At 43.4% G+C, this 22,468-nt stretch overlaps 3 protein-coding genes across 3 annotated transcripts; all 3 read right to left on the reverse strand.

The window, feature by feature from the left end:
• Positions 1 to 743: 743 nt before the first annotated feature.
• dusp28 (dual specificity phosphatase 28) lies at positions 744 to 5,988 on the reverse strand. The gene is made up of 3 exons (XM_014474037.2): positions 5,445 to 5,988; positions 3,870 to 4,261; positions 744 to 2,446 (listed from the first exon to the last, which is right to left on the reverse strand). Exons 2-3 carry the CDS (start codon positions 4,215 to 4,217, stop codon positions 2,345 to 2,347), a joined length of 450 nt encoding a protein of 149 aa, XP_014329523.1. The 5' UTR covers positions 4,218 to 4,261; positions 5,445 to 5,988; the 3' UTR covers positions 744 to 2,344.
• A 66-nt stretch (positions 5,989 to 6,054) lies between these two features.
• LOC111608879 (zinc finger and SCAN domain-containing protein 2-like) lies at positions 6,055 to 8,790 on the reverse strand. Its single transcript, XM_023335374.1, has 2 exons — positions 8,497 to 8,790; positions 6,055 to 7,639 (listed from the first exon to the last, which is right to left on the reverse strand). Exons 1-2 carry the CDS (start codon positions 8,666 to 8,668, stop codon positions 6,645 to 6,647), a joined length of 1,167 nt encoding a protein of 388 aa, XP_023191142.1. The 5' UTR covers positions 8,669 to 8,790; the 3' UTR covers positions 6,055 to 6,644.
• A 4,520-nt stretch (positions 8,791 to 13,310) lies between these two features.
• Positions 13,311 to 20,564, reverse strand: vcpip1 (valosin containing protein interacting protein 1). Its single transcript, XM_023335280.1, has 3 exons — positions 17,727 to 20,564; positions 14,994 to 15,080; positions 13,311 to 14,062 (listed from the first exon to the last, which is right to left on the reverse strand). Exons 1-3 carry the CDS (start codon positions 20,377 to 20,379, stop codon positions 13,326 to 13,328), a joined length of 3,477 nt encoding a protein of 1,158 aa, XP_023191048.1. The 5' UTR covers positions 20,380 to 20,564; the 3' UTR covers positions 13,311 to 13,325.
• Positions 20,565 to 22,468: the final 1,904 nt, after the last annotated feature.

The raw sequence follows: 22,468 nt of genomic DNA on the forward strand, positions 1-22,468 counted from the left end.
CACTGACCTTCGTACTTCAGCTCAATAACCAGATGTGAATGTTCAAGCTTCTGAAGGGTTTTATAAACCCGACTCTTCTGAAGCATCTGAATGTGTTCGATCTGTTCATCTACAGTCTACAGTAAAAATCATGCTGGTTTGTCAAAACGCCTGTTTAACTCAGATTATTTAAATTATGCTGAGTCTCATTCCTCACACAGCTGCAGTCAGACTAAAACATTTAACTTCTGTTTGGGAAATAATTCAACTTTGAAATGAATTGAATTGGATGAATAACGAATTGAGTCTTCTCACGCTCTCCACTTATTTTGTGCCTTCTTGGTTGCCGTACATCATTTTAGTGTCCAAACAAACATTAAATGTGATGATATTCAGATTATCTGATGATGATCTGAGGTGAAACAACAAACTGTAACATGATTACACACCAATCAGCTCAGAATGCAGAACTTTTATTATATATACTGTCATTTTCCTCCAGTTAAAACTGAGTGTACAGCTTCTTAAAGGGACAGAGACACATTCAGGTGTTACATTCACTTAAGGCAGGGGTGGGCACTCCTGGTCCTCGAGGGCCGGTGTCCTGCAACTCTTAGATGTCTCCCTGGTCCAACACACCTGAATCCAACAGCTGAATCTCCCCCTAAGTGCAGTCAAGTTCTCCAGAGTCCTGTTAACGACCTCATTATTTAACTCAGGTGTGTTGAAGTAGAGATGCATCTAAAAGTTGCAGGACACCGGCCCTCGAGGACCAGGAGTGCCCACCCCTGACTTAAGGCATTTACTGTAGGCTAAAATGTTCTAAGAACTGAACACAGTTTGAAGTAGATATGATGATAAAATGATTAAATTCAAGCTGAGTAAAGATTCACCTGAGATACAGAACATCACCGTCAGACTACAGACGCTTCAACTTCACCAAATATCACGAATATGAACTTCATAAACTCACTGAGGTTATTAAACTTCATCCACGTTTAAACAAGTTTCAACGGTTACCATGGTTTCATCTAGAGAAGCCAGTAAAACATTAATAAACATTAGTTCTGCTGACCTGAGTTTTTATTGATTTTATTATTGGAACAGGATGCAAAACATTCATCTCTAAAACTTCCCTCTAAGTCGCCTGGTTTTAAATTTGTGCTTTTGATTAAATGTTTGAAAAACCAAAACAAGTTTCCACCAGTTCATGATGTCAGTTTCCACAAAGATGCTTTTTTATTTAGACTTGAGAAATTTGATTTATTATTGCATTTTCCTTTGTCTGATAAAACAAATCAAACTAAATCTGTTGTTTTCTATAAAAGGTTGAGAAACGATTAAAGTTTAACTTTAACTCACCTTCCCTCTGAAAAAACTGCTTTTCACACAAACTGATCCAGATCTAAAGGTTCTAGATATTTATCCTGTTCACAGAATATTTCACTGTTTGCTCTTCAAACTTCAAAACACGATGATGTCACTTCCACCCACCTTACTCAGAAAATACATTTCAGATGATTCTGATGAAAAAAGTTATTAAAAAGATGGAGCGTTTCTCTGTCCAAATCTAAAAATAAATATAAATTATCATTAACAAAATGTTTTCATCAGTTGGAGTTTCTTTTCTTTTTGTCTCTCTGAGTTTTTTCCTTCCTTTGGTCAGAAAAAAATAGATTAAATTTGAGAAAAACGTCCAAATATGAAACCAGAAAACTTAACAGAACAAAACAGATTTGAAAAATATATTTGTTCTAAAAAATATTCTAATAAATTTAAACACCTATATATACAGTATATATATATTTGGTTCATGGTTCTTATTTAAGAGGAGAAATAAATGAAGTTTGTGATTTAAATGTGAAATAATGATTAAAATAATAAATCATTGAACTCTTTAAAATCCAATCTGCCTGATTTGTTTGTCAAAACTTCATTTTCTCATTCAGTCACTTTTCACACCAATAATTATATTTTTTCAAAAAATAAATAAAATTCTTTACAGATTTGATGTTTTCTTCAGTATTACTTGTTTTTTATGGGTTTATTTTTTATTTTTTAGTTTTTAGATTTGCTGCAGAAGAAACTCTGAAGTTGAAACACTGCATGTTATGACGTACTCCACATGTATCACTTTATGCAATATAAACACTATTTATGTATTTCTGAGTCATTATTAATGTTTTTACTTCCTCAACATTTGCTCTCTCAAATCTAATCTCTTGGTTTTGTGGTTGATTATTGTTTGATTTCAGGTTTTCTCTCCTGTTTGCTCCTAAACTGACCTGAAGTTTTAGTTTTTAGATTCAGATTCAAACTGTGATGGTTGTGAATCGGAGCAGAGAGGAAAACGTCCTCAGCTTCATCAGGACGCTCCTCTCCTCTTCCTCAGCTCCTCCTCGTATCGCTGCAGCTGAGACATGAAGCCGGGGTTCGGATCCACGACGTGCCGAGCCGTTTTCACCCTCTGGGAGGAAACAACAGTCAGAAGGACTCTGGAACCGAGGTTCTGATCCGGTTCCAACACCGGATCAGAACACCGGATCAGAACATCCCTCCTGAGTGAAGCAGGGATGCTGCCCTCTGCTGTTGGTTTAGATAAATCACTGATATAAACTAAACACCGTTAAACTGCAGGACCAGACTATTTACTGAAACATTTAGAAAATCAACCAAAACTGCAGAGAAATGAAACCAAAAAGAGGCAGAAGGAGGTTTCTGCTTCAATCTGACCGCTGACAAAGAATAGAATAGAATAGAAATAGAATAGAATAGATTAGAAATAGAATAGAATACAATATAATAGAATAGAAATAGAATAGATTAGAAATAGAATAGAAATAGCCTCTATTGTCCCAATTAGGAGAAATTCATCTTTATCAGCAGCATCAGATAAAAAGTTTGACACTAAATTAAAATAAAAAAGTGTTAAAATATATAAAAAACTAATTTTTTATATATTTTATAAGATTTTATACATGTTGGATTATTACAATAATAATAATAATAATAATAATAATAATAATACCGTACAAGATTATGAACAAAGAAACTGCAACATATTTCATTTCTTGATTCTGACATAATTTAAAGTTTTCAGGTTTTTATTTTCCTCATATTGTTTCATAATTATTGTTTTAGCTGCATCACTTCAGTTATTCCTTCTTTATAAATGTAATTATTGATAAATCATCTTTAACGTTCTTCCCCTTTATCTCCCCTCTGAACTCAGTGACCTCTGAACTCAGTGACCTCTGAACTCAGTCATCAGCAGGATTTTATTCTGTCTGTCTGTCGGGTCCAAAGTCACCTTGGACATTAAAACCTTTGGTTCTGCTGAGCAGACGGAACCGCTCAGCGCCGGTTCTTTCATCTCTCCTGTCTGATCCTGTTACAGCTGCTGGTTCTGACCCAGAGTTACAAATATGAACTCATGGGAATTTAATGTGTCTGTAAAACATAGAGAAGGTCAAAGGTCACTGTTGAACATCTGCTTTGCTTCTGTTTGGACCAAACATCCCATCGTTCAGTCAGTCGCTGTAATAAAGAGAACCGGTCTTTAACGTTCAGAACCTTCACTGAACATTTACGGGTTGAAATAAAAACTCATTTGTTTGGGCTGAAGCAGAACCGGACCAGGTAGAACCGGACCAGGTAGAACCGGACCAGGTAGAACCGGACCAGGTTCTGCTGCTTCCCTGTGAAAGTCTGAACATTTGCAGATGACTCTGTGATTCTATTTGCTCCGGTTCTTCTGAACTCCAGAACCAAGCTGGACATCGCAGCTCATTAGAAGCAACATTTACTTTCAACATGTTTTATTGTGTCATGAATGGAGGAACCGTTGGCACCGACTCAGCAAAAACCCAAACCCAGAAGCCCTGGATCACCTGTACGGCCTCCGCCAGCGTCATCCTGCGGTGCTTCATCAGGTAGGCCATGCAGATGGTGGCCGAGCGGCTGCGTCCGTTCTTGCAGTAGACCACGCTGCGTCCGCCGCGGTTGGCCTCCTTCTGGATGGCGTCGGCGCAGCGGTCAAAGTGGCGGTACAGATCCTCGCCGGGGTCGTCGTAGACGGGGATCTGCATCCTGGTGACGCCGCTGCTGGTCGGGAACGGCTGCTGCTTGGACACGTTGATGCAGAGCGTCACCGCCTCCTGCTGGATGAGGTCGTCGCTGCAGGCTGAGCGGGCGTTGCTGATGAACAGAACCTTGGTGACTTTACACAGCTGCAGCATCCTGGCTGACCCTCCTGGGCCTCCTTACCAACGCTAACAGCTTCCTGGTCGTCAGGAGAAGCATGAGAGTGTTAAACATGGACAGTTTAGCAAAACTAAAATGACTAAGATTTGATCCAAATTCTGCACAAAGATCTACTGTCAACTCCTCAGATTCCTGCTGATGGTAAAAGTTTATCGCCTGACAGAGAACAGAGAGAAAGAAACCGTAAGCTCTGGACCTTCTGAATTGTTCATGCTACCGATTAAAAGCAACTTGTGTGTGAACAGTTTCTGACCCCAAAGTGACCCGCAGAAGAAGAACGTGGACATGAACACAGCAGCAGCAAAATGGCCGCCGCTGTCTGTGGGTGGAGTTGAACGTGTTTCTGATCCGACAGAACCGCTGACCAGAGCAACGGCTTCTGGAGAGAAATCTGACTGGACACAGACTTCTTTCATTTCAGAATCAGTCATTTCAGTCGTTGTTTACATCCAGATTTACTTCTGGTGCAGGATTATGACGCATGTCCCACATTCATGACGTAATAATCGGATACAATGTGACATGACCGTTCAGACTGCAGAAAACGGGATTTAGTTCCACATATGAAAGTGACACAAATCTGACAGTTTGGGGTAAAAAGGTTTGAGTTGGTCCGTTCAGACTGATGTGAAATAATCTGATTCGAGTCGCATTTACCTGCTGAGTCAACGAGCGACAGAGACGCGATATTTCAGTTTGGCTAAAAAAGTAACGGTGACGCCACCTGGTGGCAGAAAAAGGAAACTACCAACAGATGCTGTGCGCTTTCTGAGGCTGGTGTGAAAAAAACCCTTCAGTTTCCAGGGACTCGATGCTGCTCATTACTGGATATGTAACATATGAAATACATATGTAATAAATCACTAATTAGCTTCTGTAATAAATGTATATTTTACCCAACAAACCAAACATCCAGAGTTTATTACAGCAGTGAAGTTTCTCCAGCCTGGTCAGTTAAAGTGGAAATATGTTTTATGTATTTCTCTCGTTTTTCATTTTTATGTTTGATATTAAATGTTTTTGCATTAAAATGAAATAATACATTTTAAATCTGGACACAGTGGATTATTTCAGATATATCATCATTGAGGTATAATTCCTCATTTATTCAAAAATAAAAAAAACATTTCAACACCTAATATACACACACACACACACACACACACACACACCCACACACACACACACACCGTCTGTCTGACCTGCAGCTGGATCCTCCTGAATGAACCCGTTCTCCGTCCGTTCCTGCAGACCGACTGATCCGCTGTGTTCAGGTCTCCTCATGACCCCCAACTGTTCTGATCAACAACACACACACTCACACACACACACACACCGCTCCTGCTGCTATATTTATGCTGCTGACAGCTGCAGGGTCCTAATGCTGCTCAGATTAAAGGAACCAGTGAGTTTGTGTCTGTCTGGACTCGGCTGCTTCTGTCTGTCAACTGATGTTTGTAATATTTAGTCACAAAAATCACTTTGCTGAAGAATCAAGTTTGGTTCCATTTCACCTCAAAGTTCCAGCCTGATCTGTTTTCAGCAGATTTTCTGTTTTATGGTTTGAAAATGTGACTGAATGTGAAAAAGACTGAATGTAGAGCAGCACAGGCTGGATGAGTCTGTATGTTATTAAATCTTACATATTAAAATAAGAAACATGCATGAATCACTTTAATATTCCATATCTGACTGATATATGTAAATATCATTTCTGTTCAGAAAAGAGAAACTCTGACTGGAGGGAAATAAAAGCAAAGTGAAGAAAAACTGAAATCTGTTTTTGAATGTTTTCATAAAAATCTGCAGCTGATTAATGAAATTATTCAGATTTCTCTGTTTTCTATAGATCTATTTCTCAGGCATGTTACAGGAAAACAGGTTTTTAGTAAAACTGGAAACATTTACAGAACTCAAGTTTACAAAAAAAGATTCTTTACTGTAAAAAACAAAATGACAGATATTTGTTGCTCAACTTCAAAGAGTTGCAGAGGTTGATGTCTGTGGCAGGAAGGATCTCCTGTAGCAGTCTGTTACAGTGAATCAGCAGAAGCCTCTGACTGAAGACAGTGTTGTTGTTTAATGGCCTCATGAATGAGACGCTCCAGCTTGTCTGTGACGTTCTGCTCTTCAGATTCAACCTTCCTGACATTAAACCATCATTCGTCTCAAACTCATCGTAACTAAAATGTTCTTCAGAACTTTTCCCACATTTGGCCAGTAGAGGGAGCTGGTTCCCACCAGTGTTCTGGTTTTGTTGCAGACTGCTGGAAGATCTCCAGTAGAACATGTTGTAAACTCACATAGCTTTGATTTACTTCACGCCATCTGTTGTCCCTGCAGATGTTTCGGGACACTCGTCCCCAGTGTTGGACAGACGCGTCGTCCTCACATGCAGGACCTCAGCCAGATGTGTAATTGTCGCCGGCGTGCGTTGTGGCGTGTTTTTTCAGCGTTGCAGCGTATTGAAACCTCTCCCCACACGAGCTACAGGAGTACGGCTTCTCTCCTGTGTGCGTCCTCATGTGGACGATCAGGCTGTTGCTCCGACTGAATCGTTTCCCGCAGGTTTTGCAGGAGTACTTCTTCTCGCCGGTGTGCGTCCTCATGTGAGCCTTCAGGTTTCCGCTCTGAGTGAAGCTTTTCCCACAGATCTGGCAGGAATACCTCCGGTCGCCCATGTGGATGGCGGTGTGCCACTTGAAGGCTGATGAGTTGGTGAATCTTTTCCCGCAGGTGTTGCACAGGTATGGCTTCTCCCCAGTGTGGGTTCTCATGTGGACCAACATGCTGTAGCTGCACCTGAAGCTTTTCCCACACGTCTCGCAGGAATACGGCTTCTCGCCCGTGTGCAACCTCGCATGATATCTCAGAGTGGACGCGGCTTTGAAAGATTTCCCGCATTCGTTGCAGACATACGGCTTCTCTCCCGTGTGGTTCATGTGATGCATCTTCAGGTGATATTTTTTCCTAAAGATTTTTCCACAGAAGTCACATTTTAAGGCGTCGCGTCCTGCCTGAGAAAAACTCTGCTTGTCTGACACTGGATAAACGTCCTGGCTGATGATCTCACTGCCATCGTCTTCAGGTCCTTTATGACCCGTCTGTTCTGTCTTTGTGGATCCTAGATCTACATCCTCGCCTCCTTCCTGATGCAGAGTCTGGAGACCATCAAAGGTTTCCTCTGCTACTCTGGGCTCACCTTCCCCATACAGGAGCGCCACCAGAAACGTTTTGGACTCTTCATCGGGCTCCAGTTGATCCATCTGCAGACTGCTGCCGGGTTCTTCTTGCTCCTCTTTGATCTGTGGAGGTTCTGGCGCCTCCTGCTGGTGGCAGAACAGCGTCTTGGCAGGAAGCTCCTCCTGCTCCAGATGAAGGTGTTGCTGTGGAAGATCTAATAGGGAAACGGTTTGGATAAAGTTCAGGAAAACATCAAAACAAACCTGTTTCATCATTTTTATAAAAGGTGAATTTATTTGTGACAAACTTTTGGTAGAAAAGCAAACTACTGACCTCTGCTGGTTAACTGAAAAACAAGCTTTAGGAAGTAGATTAAACTACTTCCTGTTTGGGGTTTAACCAACCTAGCTTTAGCATTACAGTTGGAGCTTTAACTAAAACATTTTGTATGTTTAGCTTTGAGATGCATAAAAATAAAATCTATAATCTTATGTTGACAGTTAACTGCTGCATCATCGGTGCACAAAGGAGCGCTACAGCAGATCCTTCCTCCCACACAACACTCCATAATTCTGCTTTTATTGGCACATTTTTCTGTTTTTATGAAAATATATAGAGGCACATTTCCCTCTCTAAATGATCATACTCTAATGCTATTTTTTTTTACCTGTACAGTATTATTTGTCTTATACTAAATATTTGTCGTTGAAGTAAACTCTTTCATTCTTGTTTTTCAAGACATTTTTAAGTTTGTTATTCTCTACCTGACATTTCAGAATAGATGGGTAAATTTTTATACCAGGAAATAAAACATGACTGTTTCAGTCATTTCATTTTGCAGGCCTGTTTAAGCTCCGCTCCTTTCGTTCAGTCTGAGGGTAAAGAAGCAGCTCATTAGTCCCAACATCACCTGATCAGGCGGCAGCATCCTGGCCGTGTGTGGCCCTTTAAATCTGGCAGTTAAAGCCTCAGATCTCTGATAAATGACTGCATTTAAACCTGGTTGGTTAATTTAACCAACCAGAGTCACATCCCTGTATTTACTCTCTGAGCTCATATAAAACTCCATACCTGCTGGTTTCTCATGTGTTTGTGTTTTCCAGCTGGTTTCCATCATTCTGCGCTGACGGTCGAGCTCTTCTTCATACTGAATGACGGTTTTCTCAAAAACTCCGAAGATTTCTTCCGCAGCAGCAGCTAGCCGCTGCCTGATGAACTCTCTCACATTCAGAGCTGAACACATTGTTGTTCCTGACCGCAGAAAACCAGCAAACAACCCGCACAATGGAGCTACAAGCTACAAGCTAGCTTCTCATTGTTTACTTCCGCCGGGAGGTCAGAAGATCCGCACCATCTCAACGCCGGCGCACATAGTGGCGCGCTGGGTGGGTGGAGTCTGTGTTGAAAGCTCTCTGTCTGCATTTAAAAGCTGATTTCTCCAGATATGAGTTTTTCAGTTTAAGACACGGATGTCCAAAGTGCGGCCTGGGGGCCATTTACGGCCCCTGGACTGATTTTTGTGCGACTGCAATTCAAGAATCATACAAATATGACCCTCTGCAAGTGGTTAATGCAGATGGAAACTTTTAATTATACCCATTTTATTCATCCACTAACAAAGTTTACTTATAGTTATTATTACAGATATAAAATATTGAAAAAAAAACAAATAGTGAATTAGCATTTTCTTTAGTTTCATCATAAACAGAATCGTGTCTATCCAGTGACCTTTACTCAAAAGCAGAGTTGGTTCACTTAAATCTGTTTTTTAAATCATATTATATTACTCTCTAATCTTAAACATATATAGAGTGTTGCATTAATTATTTCTTGCATGTTTGAGAAATCAAATCTGTTTTTATTTATTATCTCAATTCTAATGTTGTTAGGGAAACTTTCCACTTTAATGCTTATCCAGTAGACATAAAAAATCCAGAGTGGAGGCCGACTAGGCACATTATAGCTTCAATATAAAATCTCAGGGTTTTTCATACCAAATCTGATTTTAATACAAAGAAAAAGAAATTACAAATAAAAGGAAAGGGTTAGCGTTAAACTCTTATTTCAGTCATCCATTTTGGGAGTTGAGTTGAATTCAAAGTCCAACTAAAGACAAGCTGATGGCCACAGTGAAGTCTAAAGAATATTATGATATTGTTACTATTCACTGACTTATGACTGTCATATTATGATTTTATTCTTGTATTATTTCAGCTTTATTTTTGTTAAATGACTTTATTCTCCATCTTATTGTTTCTTAGTACGGCCCTAACTCTTAGTGGGAATCTGATTTTGCAAAAAATTAAATCTTCAGAAACAGCAAGTTTGATTATTTGACCAGTTCTAGCCTGAATCCTGCAGAGTTGATCAACAGACAACAGAGAGAAATGGAAGTAAAACATGAACAGTCAGAATCAGGAACATCACCAGAAGGACTCGGCTCACAAACGAATGGAGGAAGTGATTTTATTGGTGGAGCTGAGAAGTTTTCATGCAAGCAGCGACGTGGAAGCAGAGTGTCGTCAGCGTTTTATTAGCAACCAGACAGAAGATCCAAAAGAACCAACCGAAGGAGAAACGGAGCGGTTTCTGTACAGGTCCAAATATTCTACAATATGTACTATAATACAGCAGGAATATGGAGGAGCCGCGGGTCGGTGACAGCAGGAGGTTCTGATCCGAAGCGTCCTTCCTGCTCGGGTTCAACAACTTCAAAGTGCCGAGTTTTCCTTCACTTCAACCAGGAGCAGAAAACTGAGCCGAGAGGCAGGAAAACTAAAAAATTAAACAATAACACTTTAAAACTGATGATTTCTGAGGAAAGAACCAGAACAGAACCAAAACAAAACCAGAACAGAACCAGTTTCTAGTCAGCAGATGGAGAGAAACCTGATCACTGGCATCAAACATCAACTTCCCTTACAGAACAAACTCACATTTTCCAAAATGTTTATCTTTAAAAGACTAACTAAGTGTCAAATGATTGAGCTTTCGTCAAATTAAATAAAAACTAAACAGGTTTTAGTCACAGGAGTCCAGCCGCTTCCGGCTGTCGTCACGGCAACACCCTCCTCATCAAAACGCATGAGCATCAGAAAGCTTCGACTGCAGGAGTAAAACAAACTCAGGGTTACTGTGTGAGATGAGTTCAAGAAAATAAAAAGCTTTATAGTTTATCTGAGCAATAAAACCAGAGTGAGAAAAGAGGAAACATAAAAAAACAGGAAACTTCATGTTGATCGTTTCAAACTTCAGCTGCAGAAACAAAAGATTTAAACTGAACTTGAAGCTTTTCATGAGTTTTTATGAGAAAAGTCGCAGCAGAAAAGTGTTTCTGTAGGAACCTGGAGCCCAACCAGAACCCGAGATGGGACATAATCCAGGAGTTCTTCCGGAACCCATCATTTGGACCTTTGGTGTTCTGGTGCTGGAGCAGTGTTCAGGTCCAGCAGGTGGCGCCGTCCTGAAAACCTGAGCCAGGTTCTGGAGGGGAAACGGTTTGTTCTGATCGGTTCCCATTTGATGCTACAAAATCTGTCAAACGTCAGAAAAACTCTCCAAAAATAAAAAATAAAACAGATTAAACGTTTCCTGTAGCCCAACACAACTTCTGAGCTTCCCAATTTTTTTTATTTATTTTTTTGTAATTTGATTAAATGTTGGCAAACGACAGAAACACAAAAGTAAGGAGCAACTTCAACCTGGTTTTTCTTTGGCTGCTGTTTAAACAGAAGTTCAGGTGAAAGTCGGTCCGGATGGAGGGAAGTTCTGTTCAGGCGACTGCAGCTTTCAGAGCCCAGAAATAATTTTAAAAAAGTTTGACAAGAAGCTTCAAACTCAAAACAATTCAAAAAATTAAAAAACATCCATAAGAGAAATAAATCACATCTTTTTAGGAAATTTGTTCTTTCTTGTTGTCTTTGAATCGCCAGACTTTTTTTTTAATCTAAACTTGATTTATTTGACATATTTACTTAAATATCTTCAAAAAAGAAGAATTGCACTGAGATTTTCTCTCCACAAGGGGGAGCCATTCCCCCTCTACCTTCACTGCTCTTGTTTCCTTCACGTTGTTTTTTCTGACTTCTGATTTTGGCAACAGGAGCTTCGGCTTCAAACTGCTGTTAAAATCGACTTTATGGAGACAAAAAGGTTAAAATCTGTTTTTATGGAGATTTTGAACTGAAGAAAAACAAACGTATTTATCTGTAAAAGTTGCTGCAGAAGCTGACCTCCAGGTCGCTCCGTCAACCCGCTTCAATCTGAATCCTCAAATTAAACTTCTCTAAAATGCCGATCAGAAAACTTTTCTCTCTTTGGCATTTCACTGTTGGGACGTTTTTACATTCAACAGACGAGTGATGAATTAAAGGAATTACAAACTGCTGAACCCTCCAGAATGATGAAGCCTTTAGAAAGTCAAACTAGCAGGAAGTGGGAGGATGTTGAGGTTGATCTGAGTTTAGACCTGCATGGAGGACGTCATGCGGTTAGTGTGGATGAACACCATTCAATGCTCAATATGGGTGTAAATGTTTGTTGGGTTGGTGGAGGTTACAGGTGGGGTTCTGATGGGCAACTTTTCCCTCCTTAAAGGAGAGACGCATGAAGCTGATCTGTTCTGTTCCTGCATCAAAGCCCAAATCTGTCAACCTACAATAAACGTTCATCGGTTTACTGATCAGAACTCTGTCAGCCAAGTTTTAGAAATATTTACTTCAAAACTGAGATCAAAACTCAACAGAACAAACAAGAAAACACCAGTTCGTGTTGGCGTACTCCTCCGGTTGGCCTGAAGGTTTGACTTTGCAAGTTTCAGTGAGAAAAACCAGGAAGAACGTCAGTAAAATACAGAATCTCACCTGGAAAAATCAGAGGTTCACAATCCAATATGGCTTCTGTGCATAAAAAACAACTAAAGTTGTAAGTAGAAACTATTATTATTAATACTTAATGTTTTATTAAGCAAGTGGCACACACTGCTGTACAATATCTACCTGTGAACTCATTCCTTTAGTGTTTAATTAAAGTGACTCACTCAGAATAGCACCACAACCAAAACCAAATCCAACTGATTTTCCAACTCTGACTGGCTGGGAACAGATTCCTACATGAGAACTGCTGAGAAAATCACAGCTGGACTAAATTCATTCAGGAGAAACGTTTCCTTCAGTCGGTGTTTTCCTTTAATTCGTCACTCGCCTGCGTCTCTAGCAGAGACCTGAAGCTCATGTTGGGTTGAACCCTGTGAACCTCTGCAGGAGCTCCTCCCTGCCTGCAGGTGGCGCAGCTCGGCTTCAGGAGTCCAGCATTCGTCAGACAGGCGGTGGGAGCAAAGCAGGTGTTGGTGATGAAGGCAGCAGAGTTGAACAATGGAAGTGATAATGCAGGGCGTCTCCTCTGTGGCCAATTAGCACTTCCTGTACAGACAGGAAGTGTCCCGCTCTTTAATCTGACCGGGTTCTTCAGTGCAGGTTTGAAGCAGGAAGAATCGGCGTCTGCAGGAGGGATTCAGAAGGCTGGAGATACAATCCGGTCAGCTTCCAGGCAACTGGGAACACTGGGAGCCGTCGCTGACGAAGAGTCATCAGCTGGAGGGAAAGTTCTCCTGAAGAAGGAAATAAATCCGTTTGCTCTGGATTTACTTCCTGCCTCTGAGGTGAGAGAGTTAGGGAGTAAAGACACAGACAGTGGCGGAGAGACGATGCGCCGCAGACGGACCGTCTCCGTGTCTCAGCTTAGTGACGGTTGCCGCGGCAGCAGCAGTGCGGTCAGTTCGCTCCTCAGTCATGCAGTAAAGACGACGCGACGTAATGAAGACCTAAGCTTTGGGGTCCGGCCTGCGGCGGGGCAGCAGGCGGCGGTCAGGGGGCGGAGGCAGCGCGGCGGCGGCGGCGCCATCAGGAGTGGTCCATGGGTTCGCTGGCGTTGCCCTGCCCAGCGTCCTGGCTCTCCATCTCCTCTGGCTCCTCCGGTTTGCCCCCCGTGGCGGCCGCGGTGCCGGGTTTGGTCCCAGCAGTTCGCTCCTGGCTGGCCCCGCCCGCAGCACCTGCAGCACCCTGCTGCTCCTTCAGGTGGCGCTCCATGGAGGCCTGAATGGAGGACACCATCTCCTGCAGCTTGCGGCGCTGCTGCTCCATCAGACCCGGGTCGGGAGCGCGGCCGTCCCTGCTGGCCACGAAGCCGGGCGCCATGCGGACCAGCTCTCTGGTGGCGTCCTCGGGAATGTCCGACAGGTCCGGCGCTCCTTTGGACACGCTGGCGCTCAGGTCCACGCCGCTGCTGTGCTGCCGCGTGATTGGCCGCTGCTCCAGAGGGGAGGAGCCTCCGGCGCTCCCTAGGGAGTGACCTTTGCCCTGGAAGGCAGTGACGCTCTGCAGCTGCTCCTTCTTGCGGACGACGCCGCCGCTGCCCAGCCGCAGGACGCCGTGGGACGGGCTACCCTCTCTGCTGCCCCTAGTGGCTGCCTCGGAGCGCAACTGCAGCACCGCCTCCCTCACCAGCTCCTCCACGTCCGGTCCGACCGGGAAGTGACCCGCGGCGTCCACGCAGAGCTCCAGCCGCTCCTCCGCCGCGTTGTAGACGAAGGTTTTCCCCGTCAGGTGAGGCAGCGTGCAATGCTTCCCGTCCATGAGGCCTGGAGGACACACACACCCAGAACCGCTCAGCACACACAGACTTTAACTTATTTTACTAATCATGAACGTGATTCAATCACACTACTGAAATATACGTCAACTAATCTATTATCGATTAATCATGAACCTGAGCATAAAGACTCAAAAAAGACCATTTGCTGAAAGAACAATAGAGTCAGAGCAGTAATTAAACCAAAACTGTAAAATAATAATAATAATAATATAATATCTATATTTAAATCTAGATAAAAGTCACTGATGATGATATTGTGTCCTTGTTCCACTAATATTCACTCTATTAACAGATTAGTACTACCCTCCATCTGCACAATATAAGGCTAATTGATGATCATCACAGTGACACTCTAGTCAATTTCACCACCACAAAAACCTGATTGTATTCACACATCAACATTAATGTAATAAAACCTTAAAATGAAGGTTTGGGTTTTTAATTCTCTTATTTTAAGTGTCTTGGTTTTATTCTGGAGAACTGAAGATCCCTACTGACAGTTTTGGATCTTTTCTTCCATTTCTGTAAAGTTTCTCTCCAGACTCTGATGTTGCTGGTTCCCATGAATGCAGCTGCCAGTAACCTCAGAGCGAACGAGCCGATCTGGTGTGAAACGGTTTTAGTCTCAGGTTAAATTTATCTCTGAATCTGATTATTTTCACCGCAGCAGCTCTCCTCACTTCCAGCTCTGTTGTGTAAATGTGACGAAGCTTTGAAGCTTCAAGCTGGAAATACTCTGGTTTTTAAACATACTGTACTGAATGGAAACGTAATAAAAATAACACAGAAACCCGTATCTTCCCATTAAGACAGCTGCATTCATTTAAAAACAGAAAACCTACAATCTATGTATTTGCGTCCTGAGGTTCTGAGCATGCTCCTGCTCCTGGCTGCGCTGCCAGAGGAAACAAACTCACCCATGTCTTTCTTGACGATGTTGTAGAAGACGCCGCCCTGCTGGAACAAGTGTGGCAGCTTCTTGGCGTACGACCAAACGTCCTCGCCTGGAAAAGGACACAGTTTTCGTGTTAGAGGCGTCCGGAAATACGCAGAGACCTTGAACACAACACGAGGTTCAAATAAGTCTGTAAATCAGCAGTTCTGGCAGCAGAAAACGTCCGAGTCACGGAAACTGCAGCAAAAAATCAGATTCTGTAAAACTAGATTCACTGCATGGGTCCCATAATTCAAATGAATAAATCAACCATAAATCAAATTAATAACTAACTGCATCTTGTTTTCCTCTAATTAAAGCAGCTAACAGTCCAGGACGGTTTAAAGCTGCTGCCCTAAATATTATATTAATATTATTATCAGTTCTTTGTTGTTCCAACATGTTAGAATGACGACGAGTTTATGAGATGATTCAGGTCCAAAAAGCTGAAGAACGAGTCGAATGTTCTGGGAAAAAATCCCACGTTCCCGACCCCCTGATGACATCACAGAGGTTTATTCCACGCAGCCAATCAGAAATGTTTCTGATCCATCTGGACCTGATGGATCAGACCAGCGGTCCACAACCTGCGGCTCCGGGCCACAAGTGGCTCGATGGTCCTTCCACAGTGACTGACTAAAAACAGGAAAGGAACCAATGGAGGTTTTAGCAGGTTTTCAGTTTATTCCATGGAATAACTGCAGAATGACACTAAAAGTAACAGGAATAATAATCTATTAATAATCTATTTGTCTTATTATCTAATTTGAATTGTTTTTTTGTAGAATTTCTGCAAATAACATTTATCCTCTGCTTTCTGCATTTGTTTTATGTTTTTCTTTATTTCGGAGCTTCAACACAGAAGAATAGAACAAAATTGTGCTTTTTTAAAAAAACAATAAAATAGTAAATATTTGTCATTATTTATGTTGTTTTTAAAGTCATGTGACATGAGTTTTAATGAGAACTGAGGGCAGAAATGGCTTTTTAAAAGCTGAAGATAACAGAATCAAACCATCAAATCAGCATAAATATTGAATTTTACAACCATTTTACTGAGACAAAACTAAACACATCTGTCTACATTTTATTTCACATTTAAATACAGAAGCTAATTTTCAAAATAATTGCACACTAAACCAGAGAATTATTTTTTTTTGTCTCCAAACCATTTATTCTTTATATTTATTGTCAGCTGGAAAACGGAGGAACTGAAACATGTTTTCAGCTTATGAATCTGTTTGTTGCTGATTATATTTAACTGACTTCAGCTGCTAATATTTATATTTCAGGACATGAGAATCAGTGAAATGATGTTTCTGGTATTTCATTATGGATCTGCATTTTACTGTCAGATTTATCTGAAGGTTTTAACCAATCAGAGGAGCAGCTCGGCTTCTAGGACCTTCTTATCTCCAGATATGGATTTGAACTTCATCAGGATGATGTCAGAGGTGAAGCAGATGAAGCTCTGAACATTTTTGCGGATCAGTTGTCCGACAGTCGGCTGTCCGACTGCAGCTAGAACTGGTCACTTCCTGTCCGCTGGACAGGAAGTGCAGCGTCAGGTCCAGCGGAGAGCTCAGAGACAAATCTTCCTGAAAATCAGCAGCAACGCTACGTCATGTTCTGTGTTTATCTGGGAGCAGCGGTGACCTTTGACCCTTTTGGCAGGCGACACAGGGAGGGGACGAGATGCCGGAGTCAGCAGATTGACTGAACACACATCAGTGAATGCAGAGTTTCTGGTAAAGCTCAGGAGCCTGAGAGTTCATTCAGCTGCAGTCTGCTGGAAGCCAACCAATCAGAAGCCAGCATGCGTCTGTGCTGCACAGCTCGACCAATCAGCAAAGCTCTCAGTTTCTCTCGAAATGAAAACAAAACTAAGAAAAACACTGCTGCTGCGCTTCTTAATTATTACATAAACATGACTGAATATTAGGAGAGAGAAAATCGGCCTGAAGACCCAGAATAGATGAAGACTGGGTTTTAACTAGGCCAGAGACTTTAACTTGTTAATTTAGATTCATTACAATGAATCTTTTTTAACACATTAAAGAAAAACAGCCTAACACAGTTCATCTTTTTTTATGTTTACATGCAAAAGCTCTGAGCTGGAATCGCGACGGCGTTTTTCACCCCGATTAAAAACTGTAAATATTTTGTTGTTGAGCTCATGTCCATTTATTCAATAATTTAGCAGCAAAAAGTGTTTTGAATTGAAAATGTTGTTTATTTTGATGATATACAGTTTGATTAATTACTTGCGGACCTTGAAATGAACTTGTTCCTCCATTAGTTTTAACTAGATAGGATGTAAACATCTAATGTAGAAAAGAACTGGCATAATAAATAAGAATAAATGAGAAAATCCAGTTATTGTGTCCATTTCAATTATTTAAATGATACTTCTTCATGTGACTGCTAACCTAAAGAAACTCGTTACAAATGGGAATGTTTAAAAAAGTTTAGCTTTTGTGTTTGTGATGTTATTATTGCAGCAACAGACATTAAGTTCCTAAAAGAGAAATAATAAATAAATACTTCTTGTCACTTTTATCATCATCACAATAGACAAACTTTACACGCTTGCTGCCAGCGCTCGCTATAAGATTAAAATCATGTGGAATACTCTGATCTTGAGTTCTGCCAGGCTGCTTCCAGGATGTGATGTCATAAAGGATAACGGTTGACCTGCGTGTCGCCATGTTCTTACCCATCAGGGTTGCTAGGAGACAGAGGGAGGACATCTCCAGGTCGATGCTCTCCTGGATCTCCCGGCTGCTCGTCCGGCCGCTGGTCACCGCGTCTTCGCTCTTCGCCGAGTGCAGGGCGGAGTGTGAGCTGGTTGCCCTGGTGATGGGGGCCCCGGGGCCCCTGTCCTCAGGGCCCCTCAGGATCTCTACCGTCACCCTGTCGCCGTGCTGCAGGGCCACCGGCTCGTTCTCCTCGCCGTCCCGGGGCGGCAGCAGCTCTTTGGGGGGGAAGCCGTAGCGGATGCACTGCTGCGGCGGCGGCACGTCGAACTGCTTGGCGATGCTCCGGCGCAGCTCAGCGAAGGTGGTGAGGGCCGGCAGGGTGAGCATGGCCTGGCGCCCGTCGCTGGTCGTCACCCGGATCTTCTTCTCCTTGTTGGAGGAGGAAGAGGGGGAGGAGGTCTTGGTGGGGGTGGCGGGAGCTGAGGAGGAGGAGGTTTCCGGGGAGCCGCTGGGGGACGAGGTCCGGCCCTGACCTTTGGGGTCGTGCTTCAGCTTGTCGGAGCGTCTCTTCTGGGAGACGAAGGCCTGCTCGCTGATGCTCTGCTGGAGGCTGCGCTCCGCCCGGCTCATCGTCAGCTCCTCCTTGTGGAGTGTCTTGGCTTTCTGACCCGTCAGAATGATCTTGGTGGGCAGCTGGGGGTCCGGCGGCGGCGGCACCTCCGTCCCGTCGCCGAGGCGATGGGCGTGGGCCCCGTCGATGGACACCGGGTTGTACTCATCCGGGTTCTTCTTGGCCGTGTGGTGCAGGATGGTGTTCACCACCTTCTGCACCAGGATCTCACTGCCAAACTCTCCAGGGAAATGCTTGGTGACCAGCTTCATGGCCACGTCGTACACGTTGCTGTTCAGCGTCGGGTCCGTCTCATACTGGAACCAGTACACGGTCTCCCGGACCACCCTGCCCCCCCACTCCAGGGTGATGGGGAAGGCTTCGGGCAAGTTGTCGTACTCCTTCCCGTCCCAGTAGTGCTTGAAGCCGCAGCCACACTTCCCCCCCTGTGACCGGCTGTTGGTTCTGTCCCCGTCCAGGTACACCACCGACCCATTCCCGCGGATGTGCCGCACCGACGTCCCGTGGCACCAGGTGCAGGTGTTCAGGGAGCTCAGTTTGTAGTCCGGGACCAGGAAGTCCCTGTGGGGGTCGTAGGAGCACACCACGTTGTTGAGGGGGAAGCTGTAGTTCTTGTCGGGCCGCAGCTGTCCGTGCGTGGACTTGGCCAGGTTGTAGAGCTTCCCGCCCGGTACCAGCCACTCGGACGGGATGTGTAGCTCAGAGAGGGCGCCGCAGATCAGGCAGCGGTGCAGACGGTTCTCCATCACGGACTTCTTGGCAGCCTCCGTCACCTCCTCCGGTTGGACGCCGATCACGCCGGTCCGCCGGTAGACGTACTGGTGAACGTCGGCCACCAGCGACGGGTGGATGCTGTGCTTCTCCATGAACACCTCCTCCATGGCGTTCACCAGCCGCATCAGATACTTATCCTGCAGGCTGCGGTCACCTCCGATCACGCAGCTCCCGTCCGGCTCCAGCTTGATGTACTTCCTGATGAGCTCCTGCGGGACGCCCCAGGCCTTCGGCAGCAGGCGGGGCGGCAGCTTGGGGAGAACCGTGTTCTTGACGCCCACCAGAGGAACGTAGTGGTTCCTGCCGGAGCTGCTCCAGGCGATGCAGATGGGTTTGTTTGGCTTCCCGTCCTTCCCCTTGCACTGCTCCTCTGGGACAAGTCCGGGCAGGAAGGTGGCAGAGTAGTCGCCAGAGCTCCTCATCCCGCTCATGGAGTCCAGCAGGACGATGGGCCGGTGGAGGACGTTGGCCAGCCCGAATATGTGGATGTTACGCAGTCCCAATGGGACGCCTTCGGGGGGGATGAACAGGGGGTCGCACTCATTGATGATGTCCTCCCACTCTGCGGCGTCAATAAAGTCCTGGAACAGGTTTTTGTAGCAATCCAGGTTCTGCTTGAAGTTCTGCTTCAGGTTTTCTCTCAGTGCGTGCCAGAACAGTTCCCTGCCCACCAGGGCTCTGGACACAGCATGGACCAGGCAGTGTCCATCTCCGTCCACGTGCACCGGGATGAGACACTCTCTGCTGCCATTGGCCTTCTTTATCTCCTCCAGGGTGTCGTGGAGGTAGATCAGGCTCCCGGAGCGGTCTTTGCCGTACCCCATGGTGGTGACATGGTCCGGCTCTATGAGGAAGGCACGGTCCCCCAGCAGGGAGCAGTCAAAGATCTCCCCCTGGTTCATGTCTTTCAGCAGTTTGGCTTTACCGGTCTGTTTGTCCATGCCGTAGCGGGTCAGCACCGGGGACAGCAGCTTGCAGTGGTAGTTGGACAGCCCCATCACCTTCACCAGCTCGGTCCCCTTCTTCGGGGCCCCGGTGACGCCGAGCAGGGCGTTTCTGAGCAGGTTGTGGAGCACCACGTCCGGGTCGGTGACCTCCTCCACGTTCAGCAGGCCGCTCTGCTCGTGCCGCTGGCCGCACTCCGTGCACTCGATGCTGATGGAGCCGTGAGCGGGGAAGAAGAGCCGCGCCTGGCATTTCGGGTCCGGGCAGGTCCCGCACAGAATGCGCTTGTCTTTCTTCTTGGAGCTCTGCAGCAGCGACATTTCGGGAAAAATGAGGTGAAAATGTCTCCAAGCTTCACAGAACCATGATAATAACCCCGCAGAGAGGCTGTCAGGTCAGCTCTGACCGCGCTAACGACTGTTTTCAACCAGAATAACACCAGAACAACACGGAAGCGGCTGGCTTTCTTTTAGCAACTGACCGTTGCTAAACGTCCCTACGTAATGACGCAGAGCCTCTGGGACTTGTAGTACATCTGAATAATAATGAGTTTAAACCATGAATTTGCTCCAAAATACCTACATATATGTTTTATTATTAAAATTATTACACAAAATAATGTAATTGACCATTAATTAACATGAAATTACAATACAGGTTAAAGTGTTAATAAACGATATCTTTAACATTACTACATTTCCCAGAATGCGTAGCAGCATGTCGTCGTTTTGTTGTGTAAGGAAGTGAATTTAGGGAGAGTTCTCAGTTTATCAACAATAATACGATTAATAAAAACATATTTTACTAATGCGACGTATTTTCAGTATTTACAGTAGCGTTTACATGCATTTTGGGAAAGTGTTAAAATGTTACTTTTAAAAAACCGGAGATTCCTAATGATCCTAGTCGGTAGTCTGCTGAATTTCATTTAGAAATATGTGAATTTTAAGTTTTGCCTGATTATTCACTTTAGACGGGACAAAACACCAGAAAAAAAATATCTTAATTTATTTTACTTATATATAAATAATTCGGCATAAACTGGATCCATAAAAATAAAGTTTATGTGGAGCAAATATTTTAAAAAGCCTACATGACAGCGGTTCTTACGGAATGTTTTTGTAACACGTTGTTTTTGTAAGAGGTTTATTAGATCTGTGAATGCATTCCAGTGCTGAGCCTCAACAATTCAGTTAGGGAGAAAAGAAGAGGATAAAAACGGAAAACATTAAGCTGTACAATATTGAAGTGTCTGGTAGGATTCAAAGTGTCTATAAAGTTCTCAGTAATCATCTCCTGAACATCAGAGAAATCAATAAAGTGCAAAGGAAACCAGATGCAGCCTGCTGTCTCTGCTGTAATCCTGGAGGTGATTCAGCAGATATGTGAATATCTTCTGTCAAATCTGAAAGTATGAAACTCAATACAGTCATTTAGTTTTCTGACATCCTTTATTCATTTTCAAAAAACATAAGATTTTCTTACGTAATAATGTCAAGCATCAAATAGACTTGTATTCCACTCAACCAAGTAGCCTGAGTTTTAGTTGTTACTCCTGTGAACTGACCACCAGATGGCAGATTTACTCTTTGTACTAGTTGAACTTTAGCTTTCAGCTCCAGACGGTTTATCTGTAATGTTCAAATCGATCTTGTTTCTTCTTTTTTGCAGTGCTATTTTTCATCCTGTGTATTTATTACTGGGGAAAAATCAGGTTTGTCCAGAATTTAAAAAACAAACAAAAAAAAAAACAAGAAAATATAAATTGAAACAACTTCTTTTTGAAAATTGTTTACATTTCCAGCATAAATAATAACATTTAATTTGGTCCTGATGCAGACCAGAAATGTGCAGGATTTTATTCAGCTGATTCTGATATCACCACCAGAAGATTTCAATTCTATTGTTTATTTACATAACATTAATACACAATAAATTTCATCTCAATGTGTTTCATAAGAATGCTTCCAACTGGTGGAGGAACATTCACCAGAACTTCTGGAGGTCAGTCGGATACGAACACCAGCAGAAGGTGTCAATAGTAACAAAATAAAGTCATGTGTGAAATTCTCTGCATCAGAATATTCAACACCTAAATCACGACACAAACATGTCGGCAGAACAAAGAGCTTTTATTGTGGGAGACGCTTCAAAGTTTCAGGTGAGCAGAACAGAAACGGCTGATTTCCTTTCAGGGTTGTGATGTTTCACATGTCGCCTGCTTGTTGCTGTTTCATGGCTTAATTAAAAGGAGGAATAAAGCTAACAGATATGAAATGATGTATCTTAATGCAAACAAAAGGGAAAAAATGAGTTAAAATAACTGCTGTAGTTATAGGAAAGTGAAGCAGGAACTTATCAAACATCATCCGATTCAGTCCAGAGCAGGGGCTGATGGGAGCTTTGGTT

This window comes from Xiphophorus maculatus, chromosome 6 (assembly GCF_002775205.1).
Source record: "Xiphophorus maculatus strain JP 163 A chromosome 6, X_maculatus-5.0-male, whole genome shotgun sequence".
NCBI classification, from domain to species: Eukaryota; Metazoa; Chordata; class Actinopteri; order Cyprinodontiformes; family Poeciliidae; genus Xiphophorus; species Xiphophorus maculatus.